Source organism: Mercenaria mercenaria, chromosome 2 (assembly GCF_021730395.1).
Source record: "Mercenaria mercenaria strain notata chromosome 2, MADL_Memer_1, whole genome shotgun sequence".
In the NCBI taxonomy this organism is placed as follows: Eukaryota; Metazoa; Mollusca; class Bivalvia; order Venerida; family Veneridae; genus Mercenaria; species Mercenaria mercenaria.
In genome coordinates this window covers 12,827,318-12,852,032 of record NC_069362.1, presented here as the reverse complement: position 1 = coordinate 12,852,032, position 24,715 = coordinate 12,827,318, and the positions used below count along the sequence as shown (strand labels likewise).

The following is a 24,715-nucleotide window of genomic DNA, read 5'->3' as shown; positions in this document are numbered from 1 at the left end:
GCTTACAGAAGACCAGAAACTCATTTACGCATTTTTCTTTTGGCACGTAGATTCTCGCGCTCATGTTACGTTTTGCAATGCAAGGTATTTTGCTTTCTTTGATGGTCCATTTTTTTTCTGGATCTTTCGCATGGCTTCATAAAAAGGAACTAACGCCACATCGCCGGCGACGACATTTGCAAAATATCGACTGTCGTATTTGGGGAACTGTTTCAACAATTTTTGGCCATTATTACACGGGCAAATTTCAGGTCTCCTGTAAGCAGATGGGGTATCCATCTTGCAACTACCTTCCTCATTTTCAAATCTCGCTTGAGAATTGTATGAGCAGCTCCTACTGGGATGCCAGCGCATCAAGCTATTTGCCAGATTGTAAACCTTGCATCAGTAGCTACAATTTCTTTGACTTTTGCAACCATTTTTGAGGATGTTGCATTTTTGGACGGCGTGCATGTTGAGCATTTTCAAATGAAATTACACTTCTTTTAAATTTCTTACACCATCGAGTAATTTATATAGGACCGTATTTGGCTAGTGAAAAACCATTTTAGCATTAGTGTACACGAGTAGACAGTGTTAACCGAGCTATTGTTACAGCTAGACTGAACTAGCGTTGTCATCCTAAAAGCTTTGTATGGATGCGAGTTGTGGTCATGTCTAACTAAGAATGACTTATATAAGTTAGAAGTTGCCCACAGATTCTGTGTAAAGTTTATGCAAGGGCTTCCTAGAGCTACTAATGATGACGTGTCACTGCATTTACTTGTACAGTAACTAATGATAACGTGTCAATGCATTTACTTGTACTAATGATGACGTGTCAATGCATTTACTTGGGTTGCTGAAATTGATAAGAGGAATTTCACTTTTCTAAGCCAATTTTGTCTCTTGCATCCAGATTCTACCATTAAAGTCGTATTCGTAAATCGACTGATAGCATTTTTGAAAGTCCCTGTTCTGATACAGGATACATATCCGATATTGTACGTATATGTAGAAAATACAACTTGTTGTCAGTACTAAAGAGTTTTGCGTTAACGGGTTATTTCCCTTCAGTGTATGGTTAAAAATAACATTAAAATTGATTTCCAAACTCAATTTCTTCAGTGTCGTAAATGTCACAGAGTGACCAACAATTTGGCTCAGTACACAGTGTTATTTTGTTGTATGAACTCCTTGAAAAGGGAAAATATTTATATGGACAAATATATTTAATCAATATGGTATGACAACATGCAACCCAATGAACAGTTATCTTATCTTTTTGTATTCTACAGCATTTTCTAAAAACGACTCTGGAATGCTTACATATTGTCAGTAAAGCAATTTATTTTATGATGATATAATATAAATGTCACAAATTTGCTTTACTATTTTTTGAACATTTTGAATCAGCAGGAGCTATCCACAGTATATGTATTAGTATTTGTGAAATTTCTCCTTGATATGTTTGACCATAGCCCATCTGACTTGTATTTCGTTTCGACAAGTTATTGGGTCAGTGGTGTAAGTTTTCCCGACTCATTCTTCAAAATCATATAAGTTGATATTTGCCAACTGTTATTGAATATATTCTTTAATATGCTCATATCATTGTATGTATTGTAAATACTCAGAGTGCTGAATACAATCATGGTATACTAATATCAGATTCTGTACTTTAAATAATTACTTTATGTTAACTGTATATATACATGTATAACATACCATGTACTCTTCCTGTGTAGAGGTAATAAAAAATTCTATTATCTCTATGCGATACAAGTAATTATTTCGTGAAAATCGTGCGTACATGCGAAATATAACGCTCCCCGTATTGTCATTCGGGCGATATTATAAATTTTCAATAGGATATTTTTGCATTCCGGACTGGACGTTACTACAAATATCGTCATGGTTAGTTATGTAAGTTTTTAAGCTATGACTTATGTTAAAAACGGGCCGTTTGCTGATGTTGATATATTTACTCGTGGCCCAATCCAATTGTATATGTTACTTTTGTGTTCATATTATTGTATATATGCCTAATAACAAATACAATAAAATACTTTTAAACTAAAACTATGTTAAAAACACACACAAACGGTTTTCTTTAAAGATTAAATGATCCATTTTACTCATATTTTTGTTATTTTGGAAAGAAACATATGCGCTGTTCTTTTTTCCCATGCAATTTAACAGGTTACGTTGTTTTATTTATTTCAAGCGCTTTCTACGATTTCCGAGGCGCAGCTACAGATGGTTCAAGGAAAAGCAGAGAGATTGTATTGTTTTATGCGGAATTTCAGCGGCAATATACGTCTTTCTTCTATTAAATCAAGGTGAGCTTTTAACATTTAAGGTACTTCCGCAAATTGAAATTAGAACTTTACGTGAAAAATCAGAATCCTCGAAACAGCTTTCGAAATGCAAGGACATAAAATATATATGATAAAAGTTGAAAAGATATATCTGTAGGTAAACTTGCGAGCATGAAAGCTACGTTGAATCCTATCTCCACGGTGCTTTGGAAGAAAACGAGTGAACATTTTTGGTGCAAAATTTTGGTATCGTATGCAACCTAAATTGCTATAAAATATTTATTTTCAAATCAAAGAAATGCCAAAATAGTGCAGACGAGCGTTACTTTATCAAGAAAATGTCGTTAAACATTATAATGCGCAGAACACGTGCACAGTTTTTCTAAAATATTTCGCCGCCATGTTTATTTCAAGGAATAAAATGATTGTTCTTTTACCTCATATTTCCTTTCTGAAATATGTATGTCTCCTTATTCATGGTTAGAGATATCCATTTAGCATAGTTTTTCACTGTCCGATCTCCTCCATCTGTTACCGATCCTTCACATTTAAAGAATAAACGCAATGTGTAATGATAGTTTTTCGCTTTACACACCTCTCTTGGACAAGAAAGCCGTTTCACTTAAAACTTGTAAGCATCCGCTGGCAAAATATTAATGAAAGATAGGAACTTTTTCTAAAATAAAGTTGAATTTCAATCATTTTCAAAAACTGGAAATACTGCACATTGTGTTGAATTTATAAATAAAACAAAAATCTCCAAAATAAACCATTTTAGAACTTTTCCGGGAACTATACGTTTCAGCCGAACAACGCATTTCAAGATGACACAAAACTGATTTCTCTTCGTAAACAATGTCAAAGTTCACTTGAGGAACATTGCTGAAAAAGTATAAGTGCTTACTTGTTTCAGTTTTACGTCCTGTAGTGTAGAAAACAATCAACTTTCAACTTTAAATGCATATATGTTCTATAATTATTCCAATATAAAAAACCGTCCGATCTTTTCCGTGAGAAATAAAACGAAGCAAATTTAACTATTTGTTTACACTTCAACCATGTGAAATTAAAGGCATGCACTATCACGAGTCTCCCGTGCATTATGAACCTCGTGGTGAATAAACTGAATTTACTTTAAAGTATGGTGTCTCAGTTGAGCCAGTGATTTGTTAATTTCAGAGAACATACATTAAAGAAGTGTTTAATAGATTATGCATATGTACGAATATTTACTAGTCTACTTTATATAAACGACGATAGAAAACAAGTGTGCAATCGGCAAATAGCAAGTCTATTATTTTCAGGTGTATACTGAACACTGATCCCAATGTTCGTAATTTTCAGATAAAGAACTCGTTATCCTTGGTTTCGTTGACAGTCTTAGTACTGGACCGCTGCTTCCGGGTCAGTGTCTATTTCTATGCCGGAATTTCAATACACATTTACTATCAGTTTAAATCTATGAAAGTGTAAAAAATATCGTTTAATGAAGAACCAAGATACAGAAAAGTTATTTTTGAGGTATTGCTGATTTTAATCATCAGGTTTTCGCGTGAGAAGTTCAACTGATTGCATTTTGTAAAATGTTTCGTAGTTATGTTTCGTAGTTATTAGAATTGTATACAAATTGTATAACCTCATAACATATTTGGCTGTGCATTTTTTCTGCGATTTATTCTCACTGTGTTTTTAAAAACATGCTGCATAAATTCTCATATTGTATAAAAAGTCGATAGATCAAAATTGGTTAGTTTACGACGCATTAAACATCTAATAAGGAATCACTATACGCATCGAACTTGTCCCGGACCAGTATGCGGAAATACTGTGGCCAAATGTTTCAAGATTGTCTAAAAATATTTGCATATATCGTGATAAAGCAAATATTTCGATTATTTTCATAATTTATAGATATACAAACACGTATGTGTGAGAAAGTTACGTTAAGTAATTTCGGTAGTTACCGCAGGAAGTGCCGAAAATTCCATTTCAACCAAATTTTCCGTGGGATAAGCAGCTTATAAGTACATAAATTCCACTATAATAAATTAAACCTTTCTTATACTTGAACAATCCTTGAAAAAAATTTTGGTTCGTTGCCAAATCTTGTTTACATTAAGTCTGAGACTTGTCTTACAATTTTAGGCAGTTTAGTATACCATACGTAAAAAAAATCATTGTCCGCACATTGCACTACTTTTATGTATGCTGAAAATAGCAATATGTACATATTTATTTTCGTTTTAATACATGAGGTGGTCGTATTTGAAAACAGATTTTGTACTAAGTTTAGTTCTATTCAGTAAGACAATTCTCCTATGCACTAATTGAAACTTTGAACTAACTTTTGCCATTCATGAATTTTTAATAAAGTATTTTGAAAGGCTTTATAAATCTAACCAAATATTTGGAAAAATACAGGTAAAATATCTTCTTTGTTTATTTCCAAATTTTAGTTTTACTTTTTATACAGCTACTTTTAGTTCAGGTCTTGCAAACTGAGCTGTTTTTGTACTCTGAAACAGCTGAATTTGAAAGCTTTTGTTCACTATATTTTCACACCTCAAATGAAGGTCACTCTAAATTCAAGATGGCGGAAGTACCTTAAACTAGAGAAATTATTGAGGCCGCGATCATTCGACGCCGCCCTGAAGGCGGTGTCGAGTATATGGGATACACTTTCATTTCGGACCCTGTAAAGATGGTAATGAATACTTTCGGAGTGATAAACTGAACACAGTGAATAGTTTGTAAAAGGAAAACGCGGATATTGCACAATACATTTTAGTGAATAAACAAAAAAATGGCAAAAAGAAAACATAAAAAATGTATGTAATGCAACTTATTATGTGATTTAAAACAATGCTATCTGTCTTTCCTCTCCTTATTTGTAGAGCATAACATATTTTTTATTTACAATTTCGTCAAAAATATTGATCTGATTTATTGATAAGTGAGGTTACTCTGTAAATCAAGTTTTCTATTTCTATTCTTAGCATGACCTACTTACCTATCTCATTTTCTATAAATAGAACACACCACAGAGCTGATATACCATGAATCGCCTGGACAAGGGAGCGTTCGTGTATTTTACAATAATCTTGCAGTAAACTTCAAAGAGAATATTAAAAAAAAATTACAATTTGCCTGCATAAAAATTCATTGGAAAAAAACGTATTTACAAAGTAAATAAAGGAATCAATAAACACAGATATGTTGAAATGAACGAAGGAAGTGCCGCTGTTAACTTATTTTTAACCTTTTGTCTTATTTTCTTTATTGATAGGTACAGTGATGTAATTTCAGAACGCGCAAACTTGTTTTTTTTTTTGTTTTTTTGCTTATGTGTCATACAGATCATATAACATTTTCATTGAAATATTTTCTACACTTTGGCAGCGGGTTATTATGCTTGCTAAATTTCTTGTAATATTAGATTTGAATCTTAGACACTGACATACTCCTAGTAACCTTACAGTTAAACGAGGACTTCAAGTTTATCGTTTGTCCGAAAAAAATAAATTCTATGATATTCAAAAGTATATAAGAAAGATTCATGCTTTGTGAATAGGGGCAATATAGAGATTATTTATGTTATATCATTCTTTTCTTGGACAAAATTTTTGGTTGTTTTTGGCAACAAAAACAGTAAATTACTGTGTATAATCTGCATTCTGAAATCTATAATGTAGGTGACTAAGGTCCATAAAACTTCATCAGTAAATAGAAAACACTCATTACATTACATGATAATAAAAATAATGGTTTCTGTGAACCACAACTTTGAAATAATTTCAACATTTCCTCATTTCCCAACAAACTGCATTTCTGTGAAACTTCATACACGCGCACCTGCATATAAGAACTTTTCACAGGAGGTGACCTTAGTTAGTGAAATAATAACTTTAAATTTGTATGTAATGGGACCACCTACTCGCAATGTTAATGTCATTGCAGGTAGAGGATTTGTATTGCACGGTAAAACTTTTCTATCATGTTTATTCTTGACTGTTTTTAACAGTTTATAACATATATTGTTTTATGTGCTAATGTTGATAACTTGTAGCCAGTCAGACTAATAAAGTAATGATTAGGTGATTTCTCATATTGCAAAAAAATGTACTTCAGACACAACACTTGGCATTCTCATCCATCAGATGTTCGTCAAAATCCCGAGGGAACTACGGTAGACCTCTGGTATGCGAGAATGAACACTTGGCGGCGTCTTTGATGCTTGCATCAATGAATTTCCTTGTATTAAATAGGACAGGGGAAAATATTTCATGATGGACCTGTCAATTCTTTACTTATGGGTGAAACAGGTCTCATAAGCGTAAATACGACTAGCTTCTACTGATTATAAAACATACCGTACGATTTGTTGTGAATCAACTGTTGTTGTACTTTTAGTAGTTCAACCGCCACCCTTGTTTAAGAGCAACATTTAAAAAACACGTTTTTTTTTCATCCTCAAGTAATAAGTAAGTAGACTCGCCCAGTTTAATCAATCTAGACGCATAATGATAATCTACATAGAGCGTTTACTTCACCCGATTTACATTCGGAACATTTTCACGCGTTTCGGGCTTTATCGTATGTTTAGGCTGATCACTACCAAATAGAATGTAAGCCTCCGCAGGTCTAGTCACAAGTAGTCCAAATATAAATAGTACTAATCTTTTTTCCTTTCCTAGTGCATTTTCTCGGCAGCAACGTGCTTACTTTTACCCTACCGCGTTTCAGTATGTATCACTTTGCATTCTAATGAAATCGGCATGTTCCTATCGCATGCTAGATAAAAATGGCGGCGTAAGAATTTAATGTCACGAAAAGAGAAATTGAAAGAAGCGAAAAGTAGTAATTTCAGCGGGTTGTATTTAACGAACTGTAGTTTTCTTATATAAAAGTTAACACCCCCTTTTCTTTTTGTTTTTCTAAAGTAGCGATCTAGTTCTTTATGGGAATATAAGTCTCTGAAAATCTGATATGCTAGAAAATGTCGAAACACCGTTATGAAGTGAGTGGATTTTATATGAAATAAAGAACAGCTGGATTTAGTGGTGTTCAGCCTTTAACATGGGACTGTTGAACCGTCCAAAGACGTTGGAATTGTTTGTCTCATTGTTTATTTTTTTTTTTAATAAAAATGTTACTGCTTTCATTGTCTACCACTTTTTTTCCACCCTTGCCTGAAAAAAACAGTAATGAGTTTGTACACTGTTCAGACAATTGTGCTCTGTTGAAATTTAACCAAACACAAGTTTACCTGCATAAACAGAAAGCATGATATGTCACCATGCACGGATCCAGATGGGGGGTGGGGAGCGGGGGTCCGGACCCCCCTGGAAAATCTTTAAAAAAGGAAAGAAGACAAGAAGGAAAGAAAATGTTTTTCGAAAAAGGCAACATTAGGACTGCATGTAAAGTATATGCGGCTGCTGCTACATACGACCCCGACATAATTCATATTATTTATCTAAAAGAAACTAAGAATTTTACCTTCAAGAAAGCTTGATTTTATCATTTTCGCAAATTTAACAGGTTAGTCCATAAAACTGTCCCAGAATGCAAAAAATGAAGTGCCAAATTGCAAAATTTCCAGGGCGGGTGGGGGTGGGGGCAGGGGATCGGACCCCCTCTGAGAAAATTGGCTGTGTCCGTGCATGGTCACTGTACCTGTCCAGTACTGGACATTATGGTAAACGCTTCATTCCTGCACAAATGACGATTTCGCAACTTCTGTCCGGTTTGTACAAATTTCTGGCCGCGATAAACCATTTGACTTGTTTTATCTTTGAAATGTATGAAGTACAATGTAGATGGGTGTGATACATGATATTATTTCTAAGGAATTTCGAAGTTACTGTAAAACAGACTTTATTCCAATATGACAAACCATGAAGTGCTGAACTCTTACTTTAATTGAAAGACTGTAGTTGGAAAAGTTGTCAGTATGTTTGCGTAACAATTTTCGGTACAAGTATTCTATGTAATCAAGTATAAATGCGGAAAACTATAACATACATTATAAAGCTGAATTATCCGTGTAAATGAGCTGAGCGCTATTTTTCTATTTATTACATTGGTAAAAACAAACATTACAATTAACCAGGTATGGGCAAAATTTGTCATTTTTGTGCACATGCCTTTACATATCAAAAGAAGTCCAAACTACAGGTATGGTGTGTGAAAAGGGGTCTGAGTGCTTGCGTAGAGCGCATTTACAAATACCGCCCCCCCCCCCCCCCCCCTCCCCCCACACACACACCCTCTTTATATAAAAAAAACACATATAGAGGGGGTCTTTTTATATAAACTTGTGTTGGCTTGTTTACTGATAGAATTTCAGGTTCCTGTAAGTATACATAGGGGTCGGGTATAGCATGTACAGCGGCAGGGTATAACATGTACAGTGGCATTTTATTTCTGTTTTGGTGCCAGTGGTTTGGTCGTCGCATGTTTAATAGACCGTGTAAAGTGATAATTTTGATGACACTTTGCACAGGAACCAGAAATTCTACCAATAATCGAGCCGGCCCAAGTTTATATGAAAAGATCCCCTCTATATATAAAAACACCAGGAATGCAACGCATTCATACCCCACCCACCACATGAAAACAAGAAAATTACTTTAAAAAAACAGAAGTGCGAGTGTGAATGGTGCGAGTGTGAATGGGTGGTTTCATTATCTAAAGGCCAAAACAAATACACCAGTAACTGTGGTTACTTGTCACTGCCACTGTAATTAATAAAGTTGTTATGTAAATGCCTGTACCCGGTAATACGGTAAGGAACGTGTACGGGATAAAGTACAAGATTATGGACGTAACCATGTATTTTGTCATAGCAGGATTGCCAATTACAACACAAATAACATTTAATATCACAAAACTCATACCGTAATGCTAGGCAAATCTGACTGATTTTGATTTTGCGTTGGTCTATACAGTGACAGCGACAAGTAAGCACAGTTCCTAGCATATTTTTGTTGCCTTTAGATAATGGAACCATGCACCCGTTCACATTCGCACTTCAGTTTTTTTTGTAATTTTCTTGTTTTCATGTGGAGGGTGGCGTGTGAATGCGTTGCATTCCTGGTATTTTTTATATAGAGCGGGTCTTTTTATATAAACTTGTGCTGGCTTAATTCTTGACAGAATTTCAAGTTCCTGTGCACTTTGGTTTTATTTTGTACTTGTGAGAGATCGTTAATCGGTCAGCAAGATTGGACAGTGGGAAATTATAAATACTTTATGCTTTATTTAGAGTAGAAAGTGAATCGTATTATACAATAAGGAAATCTAAGGTAGAATACTCCTTTAAGGTTGAGAATTAGGCCTTGAGAAACAAAAATCAAACAACACCAAATCATAGAAAGAAAGAGTTGTTTGACATGAAAATTAAACAGCATGTAAAACATGTATATTACTTTACGAAACAAGTGTCAGTATACTGATATAAACATTGAATTCTGGAAAAGGAGTGCCTAAAGGGGCCCCACTTCCGGACAGTCAAACGCCTTTAAAAACTCACCATTTTCAAAGAACTGTTACACATGTTCGTTTTGATGCATTTGCAATGACGTGCGAGTGGTGAAATTTCGCATAACAAGGTAGAACACAGTTTTCAGCAATTGTTTGTCTTTATTTCTTTACAAATGGTATTCATTTTCAAAGGGAGACAATTTTTTTCAGAATATTTTAAGTACAAATGGCATTCATTTACAAAGGGAGACAACTTTTCCGAATATTTTAAGTATTCGTCGAGAAAAAGTTGTCTCCCTTTGAAAATGAATGCCGTTTGAAAGAAATAAAGATAAACTATTGCTGAAAACTGTGTTCCATCTTGTTATGTGAAAATTCACCACTCGCACGCTATTGCAAATGCATCCAAACGAACATGTGTAACAGTTCTTTGAAAATGGTGAGTTTTTAAAGGCGTTTGACTGTCCGGAAGTAGGGCCCCTTTAGGCAGTCCTTTTCTGGAATTCAATGTTTATATCAGTATACTGACACTTGTTTCGTAAAGTAAAATACATGTTTTACATGTTGTTCAATTTTCGTGTTAAACAGCTCTTTCTTTCTATGATTTGGTGTTGTTTGATTTTTGTTTCTCAAGGCCTAAATCTCAACCTTAATTTCTTTGACTGAAGAAAACCTTGCGGTCTCAGTTTTACATTGTCAAAATGGCATAGGCCTTAACGATGCAGTATGAAAATATACAGAATAAACGGTTTGTTATGTAAATATATACAATCACATTTTAAATGTCAAATGTCTGGGGAAACGTCATCTCTTCTCGTTGCACATGATTATACCCCCACAAAACGAAGTTTGGAGCGGGGTTGGGACGGGGTATATAGGAGTGAGCTTGTAGGTCTGTCGGTCTGTTGGTCGGTCGGTCCGTTGGTAATCATGGTTTCCGGACAATAACTCGTGAAAGGTTTGAAAGATTCAAATATTTTTAGTACTCAGGTGTGACATTATTAAATACAGGTCAAGTTCGACTTTAAGGTCAGTAGATTAAAGGTCAAGGTTACAATGACCCGGAACAGTTAAACAGTTTCCGGGTGATAACTTTAGAAAGCTTGGGCCAAGAATCACAAATTTTGTTATACACATGAAACATTATAAAACACAGGTCAAGTTCGACTTTGAGGTCAGTAGGCCAAAGGTCAAGGTCACAATGACCCGGAACAGTTAAACGGTTTCCAGATGATAACTTGAGAATGTTTGGGCCTAGGATCATACATTTTGGTACACATTTGTAACATCATAAAATACAGGTCAAGTTTGCCTTTGAGGTCAGTAGGCTAAGGGTTAAGGTCACAATGACCCGGAACAGTTATAAGGTTTCCGGATGATAACTTAAGAACGTTTGGGCCAAGGATCATAAATTTTGGTATACAGGTGTAACATTATAAAGTACAGATCAAGTTCGACTTTGAGATCAGTAGGCCAAAGGTCAAGGTAACAATGACCCGGAACAGTTAAACGGTTTCCGGATGATAACTTGAGCATGTGTGGGCCTAGGATCATAAATTGTGGTACACAGGTATAAAATACAGATCAGGTTTGACTTTGAGGTCAGTAGATCAAGCGTTAAGGTCACAATGACCCGAAACAATTAAACGGTTTCAGGATGATAACTTTAGAACGCTTGGGCCTAGGATCATGAAAGTTGATAGAAAGGTTGGACATGACCAGTAGATGACAACTATTGATTTTGAGGTCAGAGGTCTAGGTCACAGTGACCCGGAACAGGCAGATCGTCTCCGAACGATAACTTGAGAATGCTTGGGCCTAGGATCACGAAACTTAATAGGGATAGGATGTTGTGTGTACGAGATAAAATGTCGTGCGCTCGAGATAATATGTCGTGCGCACGAGATAAGATGCAGTGTGCTCGAAATAAGATGTCGTGCGCACGAGGTAATTTAATCTTTAAAAAATGCATGTCCTAAACATACCACCGTAGTATTTATCCATTGATTAGGGATATTCATATAATTGAATTGCTGCATCAAAAACAATGAGTTCAATATCTATGTCTTCCATAGTAATAAATGTAAAATTACCCCGAAAAGAAACATACAAATTTTCATTTGATTTGGATATCAATCGTTTAAATTATACATTGATTAAACGTTACAGTTGAATAAAGCCTGTTTTTAGAACATAAAATTGTCCAGCAAAAAAGCCCCAAAATAAATAAATAAATAAATAAATAAATAAAATAATAATAAATAAAATAATAAAGTTGTCCTTGTTGCTTTATGGCACAATTTTGCTCGGTTTTAGCTCAACTACTCACCCCGGCATCGGTGTTGGATAAAGTTTATCATGTCTGATATCTTGAACACTATCACAGATATTCAACTGAGACTTCAATACAGTGTGTACACGTACGACAAGGGAAATTACACTGTCAGTAATATTTTAATTTAAAAATTTTGTTAAAGTTTTTGATAAATACATGAACACTATCAAAGATATTAAACTGAGACTTAGAATACTCGCATATAGTGATAATGTTTACATGTATGACAAGGGGACATTACTCTGTCAGCAATATTTTCAGTGTTATGCCCCTTCCTAACTCAGAAATTTTGGTTAAAGTGTTTGATAAAGTCAAATATCTTGGACACCAACAAAGATATTCAACTGAGACTTAGAATACTTGCATATAGTGACAGTGTGCACATGTATGACAAGAGACATCACTCTGTCAGCAATATTTTTAGAGTTATGTCCCCTTTAAACTTAGGAATTTGATTAATATTATTCATAATGATAACTGTTTCTGCAGTCCATTGATGCATTGGATTCAAACTTCACACATGCCTTTAGTGTCAGTAAATATAGTCACAGGTCCGGGTCCTAGAAGTCTAGCTTGTATTTTAACAAAATTATGTGCCTTTTTATACTAAAAAATGCATGTGTTAATACAGAGTACAATTGTCTGCCTTTGTAAATACTTGGGGGTTATTGTGTTGAAACCTCATACACAGTCTTTGGGTCATTGCATACGGTCACTGGGCCAAGTTAAATAACTCTGAATTGTATTTAAACAGAATTATACCCTTTTGTCTACTTAGCTAATACTGCGGATTTTCATGCAGCTTGAATTCTAAGTACTAGGACTATTGGATTAAGACTACAAATGTTAAGATTCAGTGTATAAGGTCGCATATCTTGGACTTGTATTTTATCAGAACTATGCCCCTTTTGTACTTAATGTGTAAATACTGCATACAAATTTCTGCCATTGTAAGTACTTGTAAAGTACAACAGGTTTTATAATTTTGTCTCTCACTGTGACACAGATGTAACAGTTCTGTTATAAAATGAGCCGTGCCATGAGAAAATCAACATAGTGGGTTTGCGACCAGCATGGATCCAGACCAGCCTACGCATCCGCGCAGTCTGGTCAGGCTCCATGCTGTTCGCTTTTAAAGCCTATTGGAATTGGAGAAACTGTTAGCGAACAGCATGGATCCTGACAAGACTGCGCGGATGCGCAGGCTGGTCTGGATCCATGCTGGTCGCAAAGCCACTATGTTGATTTTCCCATGATACGGCTCAAATCCATTTTGTTGACAAGCCTTTGAATAGTCGAGCGCGCTGTCATAAGACAGATCTTGTTGTTTTACTAGTAATTGAGACAATTTGTTTGTCAATTAAGTTAAGCTTAAAATGGCACAGCAAAGTTTACTTCTTTCCAAATAAAACACTTTTAGTTTGAAAATGCATGTGTCCACCGATCATAAATTAAAAATTTACAGGTTCAGTTTGATGGACGGTAGTGGCAATGCATACTACCGACTATGCCCTCTAGACCCGGGTTGAGCAGAACAAAACATTTGCTAATGTTGGAAGTACCAGTTGCTTCAGTAGATGGCATTCTGTTCACTTCTAGACACATGTTGTTGTAGTACTGAATATTTTCATGATCTTTTACAGAGGTGAAGATTTCATACCTTAAAGGATACAACGGACGAAAACCTATTTACTACCTTAATGTGGCCAACTTCAACAACAACAACAATAGATGGAAGGTACTTATAACATAAAGTTTTACAGCTTTCCAATACATTCATTAGATAATATTAAGCAAGGCTTTGCTTTCCGTTCATATTTTGTGTTAGCTTTGCCAATCTTGCATATATTGGGGAATTGATCCTACTGATTTTCGTTGCGAATCGACAGAAATCAGGATCGATCCCTCTACGGTAACATGCGATATAAAATATACTAAATGAGATATACTTTCGAATTAAAAAATATGGTCTTCCGGCACGTGCACAGAGCGTCTGACTTCGGATTTTTTGGAAGAAATACGCTTTTTCCTTGTGCGTAATAAGCGCTCACATTACTTGTCCTAAACGCAAAGTCTTGCACAACAAATATGGGCAGTATTGTTTTTTTATTCCAAAATCTACCTTTAAATTTATACAAACGAATATTTCCGGGCAAGCTGATGGACTGTAACGATTCCTGATTGAGGCATTGCCTTATTTCATATTACTTATCTACCCAACAGGAAATTATATCTAAAGAACTTCGCCATTTTAAACCTTACCATGCTAAATTTCTATAATGAACTTGTCCGTCTTGCAATTTTGACTGTACAATTAACTGTTAAAAAGGGTGCATACCAAAAAGATACTGACTGAATGGCGAACAGTGCAGGTCATATGCTGGCCGACCATAATCTGCACTGGTCGCAAAGATAGAATCAATCGTGTCCAGCATGATAAGGGTTAATAAACCAAAATAACGATATTTATTTTGAAAAAAAACAAACAAAAACAACTATACACTAATTTACGAATATTCGAATTTGATTTTCATATTCAAATATTCGGCCGATTTTCGAATATTCGAATATTCGTTCCCATCCCTAGTTAATATGAAGCATTTCAAATACTTTTAAGTAGGTGGTAACTTAGTAAACGACACACTTTTAGCTGTAAATCACGGGGTACCATAATAGTACGAATGGACTATACTTCATTAAACTTTCTTATGCTGTAACATTGGTGCCAGTAGGGGGCATTTATTCATACAATGTTTTATTTGGTGCTAATTTTTCACTGGCATGCTCATGCTTTAGAAGTCTGTAATAAATATGCTTTCATGTTCAGTGAAATATAAGTTCTATACAAAGTATTTTCTTTTGTTTCACTTTTAGACACCAGGATTCCTTGGTGCATCATATCAAAGGCTGTATGATCTTGCTACCAGCGTTAGAAATAAATGTGGCCACACCAGCAGTAAGACACGGGCTGTGAAAGTAGAGACTTATTCAAGTAAAAGCGAAAAGGTGAAACTATGCGCCGTGTGGAAAGTGGGCACAACATTTTTCAAACGGTTGTTCATGATTAATACTTTGCCAGAATACAAAGATATTGTCAATCCTTTCAATATAAGTTTTCATGTCATGTACGGCAGTAAACAATTAGTGGTACCGAATTCTGATGATGTTCAGAGATTCCTGTTTGTACGCGACCCGTACCATCGTCTACTATCTGGATATATAGATAAACTCTTAGCACCGAATCCAGTCTACTGGAAAATATTGGGAGTGCCCGCGATTCGGTTTGCAAGAGAAAAACCGGATAACAAGAGCTTATCATGTGGTCATGATCTAACATTTCGCGAATATGTAAAATATGTTGCTGCCTCAATGACCTCACGTAAAAAGGTAAATCGTGACATGCATTTTGACAGCTTCACTGCATTGTGCAAACCGTGTCAGATAAGTTATGATTTTGTCGGCAAATTGGAAAATATCAAAACCGATGCAGTAGCATTAATGAAATCTTTGAATTTAAGTAGCACAATTGAATTCCTAGCCCACCATGGGAGCGAACTTGTCACGGACGACGCTATCAGAGATACGACATACCAACCATTTGATCCAGAATTTGTACCTCTCGTAAAGAAATGTTTGAATAGAATGGAAGTATTCCAGAGATCTTGGTCGAAGTTAAAAATGCGCGGCCTTATTGGCAACTATAATCTGACGATTGACTTTAGTACTGGAGGCAATTTAACATATAGCGACTTTCTAGATATGGCGCGAAATGCTTACCGGAAGTCAACGGCAGAAGAACGGAAGGAGCTGCAACATAGCTCGTTTTTGAACATGTTTTCTACTGTTGATAAAGATGATATGGAAACTATTTCAAAAGCATATGCTGAGGATTTTATATTATTTGATTATGAGGCAAGACCTACTGAATTATTTAAGATATAAATGTACCATTTTCTATAGAGTGATGGAATAAACAGAAGTAACTCATAGTCATTCAAACCAATAAAAAAACTTCATCAAACTGAATGAGAGAAAAAAAGGTTTTTAAAACGCGTTACTATTTAAAAATATCTTTCAATAACTATATGTGTGGTTAATCATTTTCTCAAAACATCGGACTTTTGATAAACAAATGCAAGCAAAGAGTTATTCTTCATCATCATCATTATTATTATTATTGCTGTTATTACTGATGTTGTTTATATTATTATTATCATTAGCATTACTGTTGCTATTGTTGGTGTTAATGATATCATTTTTATTAGCTCATCTGTTTTTTTGGAAAAAAAAGAAAAAAGATGAGTTATTGTCATCACTTGATCGTTTTAAAACTTGCAACACTTGTTCACCATCATTAGCTAACTCTGTACAGCAAGAGCCATAACTCCATCCTGTTTTTTGCAAGAATTATGGCCCCTTTTGGACTTAGAAATTATCAGATTTCTTGGTTAAGTTTTATGTTTAGTTCAACTTTTCTCCTGAACTATCAAAGCTATTGCTTTAAAACTTGCAACACTTGTTTACAATCAAACGCGGACTCTGTACCGCAAGATACTTAACTCCATCCTGCTTTTTGCAAGAATTATGACCTCTTTTGGACTTAAAAAATCAGATTTCTTGGATAAGTTTTTCTCCTAAACTATTAAAGCTATTGCTTTAAAACTTACAACACTTGTTCACCATCAAAAGCTGACTCTGTGCAGCAAGAAACATAACTCCATCCTGGTTTTTGCAAGAATTATGGCCTCTATTGGACTTATAAAATATCGGATTTCTTGGTTAAGTTTTGCGTTTAGGTCAACTTTTCTCCGAAATGGTCAGAGCTATTGCTTTCAAAAACTTGGAGCAGTTATTTACCATAAAAAGCTGACTCTGCACAGCAAGTAACATAATTCTACATTGCCTTTTGCAAGAAGTATGTATGGCCCCTATGGGCAGATTATATAGAGACAAAAAAATCAGATGAGCGTCTGCACCCGCAATTGCAAGGCGGTGTTCTTGTTATTGTCTAGTTTTAATTCTACAGGGCCTAGTCGTAGATTAAAGTAGACGCAATAAGTAACAAGCTAAGCATTGTTGGTTTCTGTTCGAAGCAATAGCTATAGTTATTTTTCCTTAAACATGTGTTTTAATTGACCTCAGTGAAATGTGATCTATTATTTACCTAGTCCAAATCCGCTTTAGTTACCTCCCCTGACGGTCCGTCCGCAAAGTCACAAGAAACGGCTATTTAAAGGTACTTCAGTCTTCAGATATGATTGCTAACACAATCGGATGACTTACTCACTCCTGGAGAACTACGTTCCAACGTAAGTCATGTCTCAACGATATCATGTGACATATCTCAACGACTTTTGGTTACGGTATCGCTCAATATGACACGGCTTATATTATTTCAATATATATCAATTACTTTTATTATATTTACTTATGTCTTGACTTGAACATGTATTCAGATTCTAATAGTAATCGCATAAATTTATTAAAACATTTAAATTTTAAAAACAGTTGTCTGTTATTTAGAAAATAGAAGCATATTGCTATTTTCCAGAATAAAACAAATATACTACACTTTTTCAACAGCAATACTTACTGACAGTCAATGATCGATTAATGGCAATGCCAGTTTTAATCTTAGAAATATATTACTGCAACTGTTTTATCATAAACGAACAATATTTATTAAATATCATGTCCCTCTCTCTAACCGATGATGTTACTAACTCTATACGCGACAAAGGCAAGCGTGACTGACACTCATCGAAGTATTGCTGCTTAACACATTACTTATATTCGAGCAAAATATACCAGCAAGTCTGTGACTGAAAATCAGATTTTGTTCAAAGTATGTACTAGTATTTTTTTATCCGTTTCTTTTATTATATTTGACGGTTTCCCCAAGATATCTTACTAGCAGTATGTACGAGGTGGCGCGGAGTTGACTTATACTATTGCATGCGCACACCTTAAGGAGGTAGGTTACCTTCATATTTGTATGTGCGCATGTCCAACCGGAAGCTAACGTGACGATTTACGACGACGTTTACGACAAACTAAATGTGCTTGTATATTCATTCTTCTGAAAACAAATCATGAACCTGTCTTCGATCTGATGCTTTATGGTTTAATAATGCAGAAATAATGAATAAATTGCCGCAGAAACGCTTCAAAACAATGTTGCCTTAAAATGACGTCACTGACGTCATGACGTTACGTGTCAGTTACCGCGCAAAATTAATAGTTTTTATCTTGAATGTACGTAATTCTTTGCATTTTTTTTATTTTAGCTATTTTCAAATAACCATTATTTGCTGAAATATTTTTATGAGTCTTTTGCTCTGAATAAAAATCAATATTTTGCTTCTTTTATGTAGTTATATTGAAATGTTATGCGGAATGTAAGAAAATGGATGATGGTAACCAATGTTATTTGGAATATAGTTGGTTGAAAGGTTAGTTGTTACGGCCATTTTCAAATAAAAAATCTAGCAGTTCGATTTGTAATACCTATTTTTCAGATTCCGTTGATAATTTGTTACTTATATACTAAAACTAAGATCTAAAATTGTTCAAATTTCGGTAGAAAATTGTGGTTTCTTGAATTGAATTGATGTTACCATGGAAACGAAGCCCGTGACCTATGTATCTAAATGTAAAATTCAAAAGCGTTGACACTGGTCTATTTAAGAAACACAGCTTCGGCTTTTTATTTTCATTTCAACAATATCCATGAGAATAATAGCAGCATGCTAAACGATTTTTCCATGAAAAATGCCAGACGAGGGGTACTGCTGTAAGTATTCTAAGCTGTGAAATTTGTTTGAATAAATGCAAATAACACGAAAATATAACTTACGTTAGAAATAATATGTTTTATAGCTACATTAACTAGAAAGATAATCTTATTCAGTATTTTTTATACGAAACTACGACAAAAAGCAAGATATAAACTATTTTAAACATCTCTGTTGACATGGTTACTTTAAACTTTAAGAAAAATAGGGTACCATGTAAAGCGCTTGGTATTTTGCTAATAATATTACTCAAATATTCCATGTTGGTCATTAATAGAATGGCACTGAAGCCGTCGAAAACCCCTATTTTTATACATAGTTGTTTAAAAATGAGAGAAAATGCGTTACCATGGAAACACGAGCCCCGCGACATATACATTTTAAGCTTTTATTAGAAAGATAACGTGCATACTAGTAAAATTATCAGTTATGCAGACTTCTACGGATATTAATGAAACTAAAATACACTGAAAAGTGTTAAATATCCGTATTTTCCTTCTTCTTTTAATATGAAATACCTTTGGAGGGTCATGTTCTTCAAACCTGGATAAAAATTGAACTTGAAGGGACAGAGACAAACGAAATTGAGATTGTAGCAGTTAAAACTTCATATTACACGAAATACAAAAATGTGCTGCGGTTCAACTAATTTGAATTTACCCTTGTAACAAGGTAACCTACCTCCTTAATTATTATTAAGTCTGTAAAAAGATTCTTTTGAAGCACAGGACGCAACTAAGAAACCTGAAGTGAGCATGTAATCGTAGGTTATTAGATTTGTATCTAGGTATATGCATGCGTTCTGCAGCGGAAATATAGAAATATTGCGCGACTTTATGAGGAATGAATGCTTATTTATCGATGCAAATCTAAAGATCTTTTTATAATTACTACATGCATGTGTATTACTCATTATATCAATGATAAAAAATTTGTTCTTTAGCCCAAGTGGAACTGAAAATGTCCAAGTTAAAGAACTTAAAAACGTGACGACATTCATGAAACTGACGTCACAATTGACGACACGCACCCGAAATGAAACTGAAACGATAATATTTATAGGTTATTAACTTTGTATGTAATAGTTATAGTATGTGTGAGAGTGTGTTACCAGGATATTTTACTATTTTGATTCCCTTTCTGCGCCTCGCTGACTGAAACACTAAAACTTATGTTTTAGAAAATGTGTTCCTCAGATAAAAGTACCCAACAAATTTCTGCATTGGTTTTAAATGTTTGCATTGCATTGGCCAGACATATTGTAAAACTTGTTGTAAAAAAAATCAAAGAAAAAGAAACATTTGAGAAATCTCAGAATTTCATATATTTCATGTATTTCTGAATTTGGCAATAACTATCAAGTTTTTGAAATATTCTAGTTTATTTATTCTTTTACTTTATAATTGTAGGTGTTTGTGACAATTCTTTATCTGTGAACTGTAAATTGGAGCTAAAATCATCTTTTCTTTGAAAGGAAAAAATTATACTCCCTTGATAGGACCTCAATAGAGAAAAAGTGTTCCGATATATATCGGAACAGTTTTACTGTGCTGATATATATCGGAACACTTTTTTTTCTTATGAAACTCCATAGAGATTCCCGTGTTGACATATATCGCAACAGTTTTGTAAGATATCAGCACAGTTTTGTAGTAATAATGTGTGTTACTATGTATAACATGCTGCAAAGATCAAAGGAAAATTGCCGCACTATGCGATAAGTGGATATAATGCACTTGTTCTGCAGCAGTAATATTGCGCGACTTTAGGAGCGCAATATTATCCGCGGAAGAACGAGTGCATATATCCATATACAAAGTTGATAATGTTTTTATTATATACCTACTATCAAGTAATTACTTTAAGTCTAAATTTTCGTTCTGGTACGAAAAACAGGAAAAATACGAGAAGAATTTCTTCGAAAATCTAATAAACAAAATAAGCTGACGCGCATTCATATTTTCCGCAAGTTGAAACGTCAAATAGATGTCGCAACGTGCGCGTGGACGTCATGGACATCACGCGATTCTTTCCATTTAAACGTTTAGAAAACATTCCTCTCCGATATGAAAGCGTTGTCCGCAATATGTACAGTTTAATAAATGGGAGAGTGGTGCCTTTGAGTAATAATGGCCCTGCCAAAGAGATAAATAGCCCGAGGGCTATTATTTTCTTTTAGGGCCAATATCACGCAAAGACACCGTTCTCCCATCTATTTACCTGTTTATTACACGTGTACCTATAATCTTGTAAGAAAAGTTTAAAGTGCATTTTTCATTTGTTCAAGCATTTACTGGAGTTTTTCAGTTTCTATACCATTTGGATAAGAGGCTATATGTTGTATAAAATCAAATGCCTTGATAGTTGTACTTTCTTACATAAAGCATAATTTAGGGTTGAAAAGAAAATCATTTCATGAAGAATTACTAGGAAGTTAATGTACGACTGCCATAATGGTACGCCTAGTGTTATAATAGCCCGAGGGCTTTATTCCGAGGACCATTATGAAACTAGGTGTGCCATTGCAGCTAGAAGGCACAACCAGCCGTTTATTGACTTTTTTATCATATACGTTCACCTCATATTTATCTTGGTATTTTCATTTTATATATTTTCCAAACACTTAAAAGAATTATTTGTTTTGCTTTTTATCAACAATGCCATCAATATTTGACAACGCAAAATACTAGCAATGAAATTTTCAGGAAAAGCGCGTGTTTAAAAAGGACGAGAAAGAAAGACATGCAGTAAAGTTTAAAATAATATAATTGTTATGTTCTTCCAATTATTAAAACCTTACGGATTCTCTATCCGCTTTTAACGTATAATGTAAACATTGCAATGCATAACATGTATACACTTTTTCAAAACTAACTGTAAGAGTAATGGTTCAGCTGAGCACCACTTTTGTGTAGGAGACATCGACAATACTTAACAAGGTTCCATGGATTTTATATAAATAAAAGTATTTCTATAGCGAATACCTGAAGATACCTATTTCTATTGAAGAGCATTAACCTTACATTTTATTTTTCATGCTGAAATTGTATATGATTTTAATTATCCATTTCAAAGAATTTTACTCCAGCCTGTGTAATACTATATATAATGTGTATTATTATAACGACAAATACATTTGTCATACTGATTAAATTGTTTTATCTTGTCCAGACGTCATCCAGTCTTTTATGAAAATGTCAAAGAAATGTTCTCGACGTAAAGATAAGATGTACATAAGAATTTTCTACAAGTTCAAATGGTAATTATGATGCTGAGACTTTGCAACACTGTATGTGAGACGTTGTCACTTAATGTCTGTTATCGTTGCGGCCTTGCAGCATTTAGGTAGCTTAGATAAGCGTATTTGTAACTAGTTCGTTGTATCTTGTAAAATGCTGCAAATAGCTAATATATCTTCCACACATCAAACTTACCTTTTCAGTTATGAAAACGTAGAATATATGCTTAATTACACATAATAAATGAATCAACAAGGTCATTCGAAGCGACACGGTAGCTTCATCGTTAAGGTATGTCACATGATATCGATGAGACTTGACTTACGTTGGAACGTAGTTCTCCTGGAGTGTTACTAGCAAAAAGAAAAATATTACTGAGATGAAATTCCGCTTCTCGAAACTATAGTTATGTCTCCCCCAGGAGACATATTGTTTTTGCCCTGTCCGTCCGTCCGTCCGTCCTTCCGTCCGTCTGTCCGTACGTCACACTTCATTTCCGAGCAATAACTGGAGAACCATTTGACCTAGAACCTTCAAACTTCATAGGATTGTAGGGCTGCTGGAGTAGACGACCCCTATTGTTTTTGGGGTCACTCCGTCAAAGGTCAAGGTCACAGGGGCCTGAACATTGAAAACCATTTCCGATCAATAACTAGAGAACCATTTGACCTAGAACCTTCAAACTTCATAGGGTTGTAAGACTGCTGGAGTAGACGACCAATATTGTTTTTGGGGTCACTCCGTCAAAGGTCAAGGTCACAGGGGCCTGAACATGGAAAACCATTTCCGATCAATAACTAGAGAACCACTTCACCCAGAATGTTGAAACTTCATAGGATGATTGGTCATGAAGAGTAGATGACCCCTATTGATTTTGGGGTTACTCAGTCAAAGGTCAAGGACACAGGGGCCTGAACATGGAAAACCATTTCCGATCAATAACTAGAGAACCACTTGACCCAGAATGTTGAAACTTCATAGGATGATTGGTCATAAAGAGTAAATGACTCCTATTGATTTTGGGGTCACTCCGTCAAAGGTCAAGGTCACAGGGGCCTGAACATGGAAAACCATTTCCGATCAATAACTAGAGAACCACTTGACCCAGAATGTTGAAACTTCATAGGATGATTGTACATGCAAAGTAAATGACCTCTATCGATTTTGGGGTCACTCCATTAAAGGTCAAGGTCACAGGGGCCTGAACATTGAAAACCATTTCCGGTCAGTAACTTGAGAACCACTTGACCCAGAATGTTGAAACTTAATAGGATGATTGGTCATGCAGAATAGATGACCCCTAACGATTTTGGGGTCACTCTGTGAAAGGTCAAGGTCACAGGGGCCTGAACATTGAAAACCATTTCCGGTCAGTAACTTGAGAACCACTTGACACAGAATGATGAAACGTCATAGGATGATTGGTCATGCAAAGTAGATGACCCCTAACGATTTAAGGGTCACTCTGTTAAAGGTCAAGGCCACAGGGGCCTGAACATGGAAAACCATTTCCAATCAATAACTTGAGAACCTGTCGACCCAGAATGTTGAAACTTAACAGAATGATTGTTCATACAGAGTAAATGACTCCTACTGTTTTTGGGGTCACTCCGTTAAAAGTCAAGGTCACAGGGGCCTGAACATTGATAACCAGTTCCGATCAATAACTTGAGAACCACTTGACCCAGAATGTTAAAACTTCATAGGATGATTGAACATGCAGAGCAGATGACCCCTATTGATTTTGGGGTCAGTCTATTAAAGGTCAAGGTCACAGTGGCTTGTTCATGTAAAATCATTTTTTTGGAAATAACTTGAGAACCACTTGACCTACAATGTTGAAACTTAATAGGGTGATTGGACATGCAGAGTAGATGACCCCTATTTATTTTGACTTCTATTGACTTCTTGCCTATAGGACTTTGCATTGGGGGAGACATGCGCTTTTTTACAAAAGCATTTTCTAGTTATGATTAGTTTGTTCATTAAACACTAACTAATATAACTAACTATTAACTATATAACTTGATGCGATCCATAATACCCCAGTCACACATACGGCGCGGATAGCTACGTCTTGCCACGGATAGAAACGTAGTAATCCGTATCGATCCGTACCTGAGCCGTACCTTAAAGTAGTAACCCGTATCAATCCGTACCAGTCCGTACGGCTCAGGTACGGATCGATATGGATTACTACGTTTCTATCCGTAGCTAAACTTAGCTATCTGCGCCGTATGTGTAACTGTGGTATGTTGCACCTTAAATTGGTAGCAACGCGTTTTAGTAGTCACTACCAAAATTCGGCCGAGTTTTGGTAGTCACTACCAAAACGCGTTACACTCAACGAAATTTGGTAGTTTACAGAATTGTAGTACCAAAATGCGTCGGATATGTACACATCCAACGGAAAACGGTATTAATAAAAATCTCATGATTTGCAAAAAAAGAAGATAGTTTGCGACAAATCGACAATATTATTTCAAAGAGTGCCATGATGGAACTTAACCGCTCATCCGACCTTGACCTTTCAATCTTGAAAACATATTCAGTCAAGCAGGA

At 35.1% G+C, this 24,715-nt stretch overlaps 1 protein-coding gene across 2 annotated transcripts; it reads left to right on the top strand.

Moving 5' to 3' along the window:
* Positions 1–1,764: 1,764 nt before the first annotated feature.
* Positions 1,765–16,350, top strand: LOC123562570 (uncharacterized). 2 transcript variants are annotated; one of them, XM_053530191.1, is made up of 4 exons: positions 1,765–1,905; positions 2,207–2,321; positions 13,764–13,858; positions 14,995–16,350. In XM_053530191.1, exons 1-4 carry the CDS (start codon positions 1,894–1,896, stop codon positions 16,060–16,062), a joined length of 1,290 nt encoding a protein of 429 aa, XP_053386166.1. In that variant the 5' UTR covers positions 1,765–1,893; the 3' UTR covers positions 16,063–16,350. The 2 variants fall into 2 exon arrangements, with proteins under 2 accessions (XP_053386166.1, XP_045211134.2); XM_045355199.2 differs by having other exon boundaries at positions 1,778–1,896.
* The last annotated feature ends 8,365 nt before the right edge of the window (positions 16,351–24,715 follow it).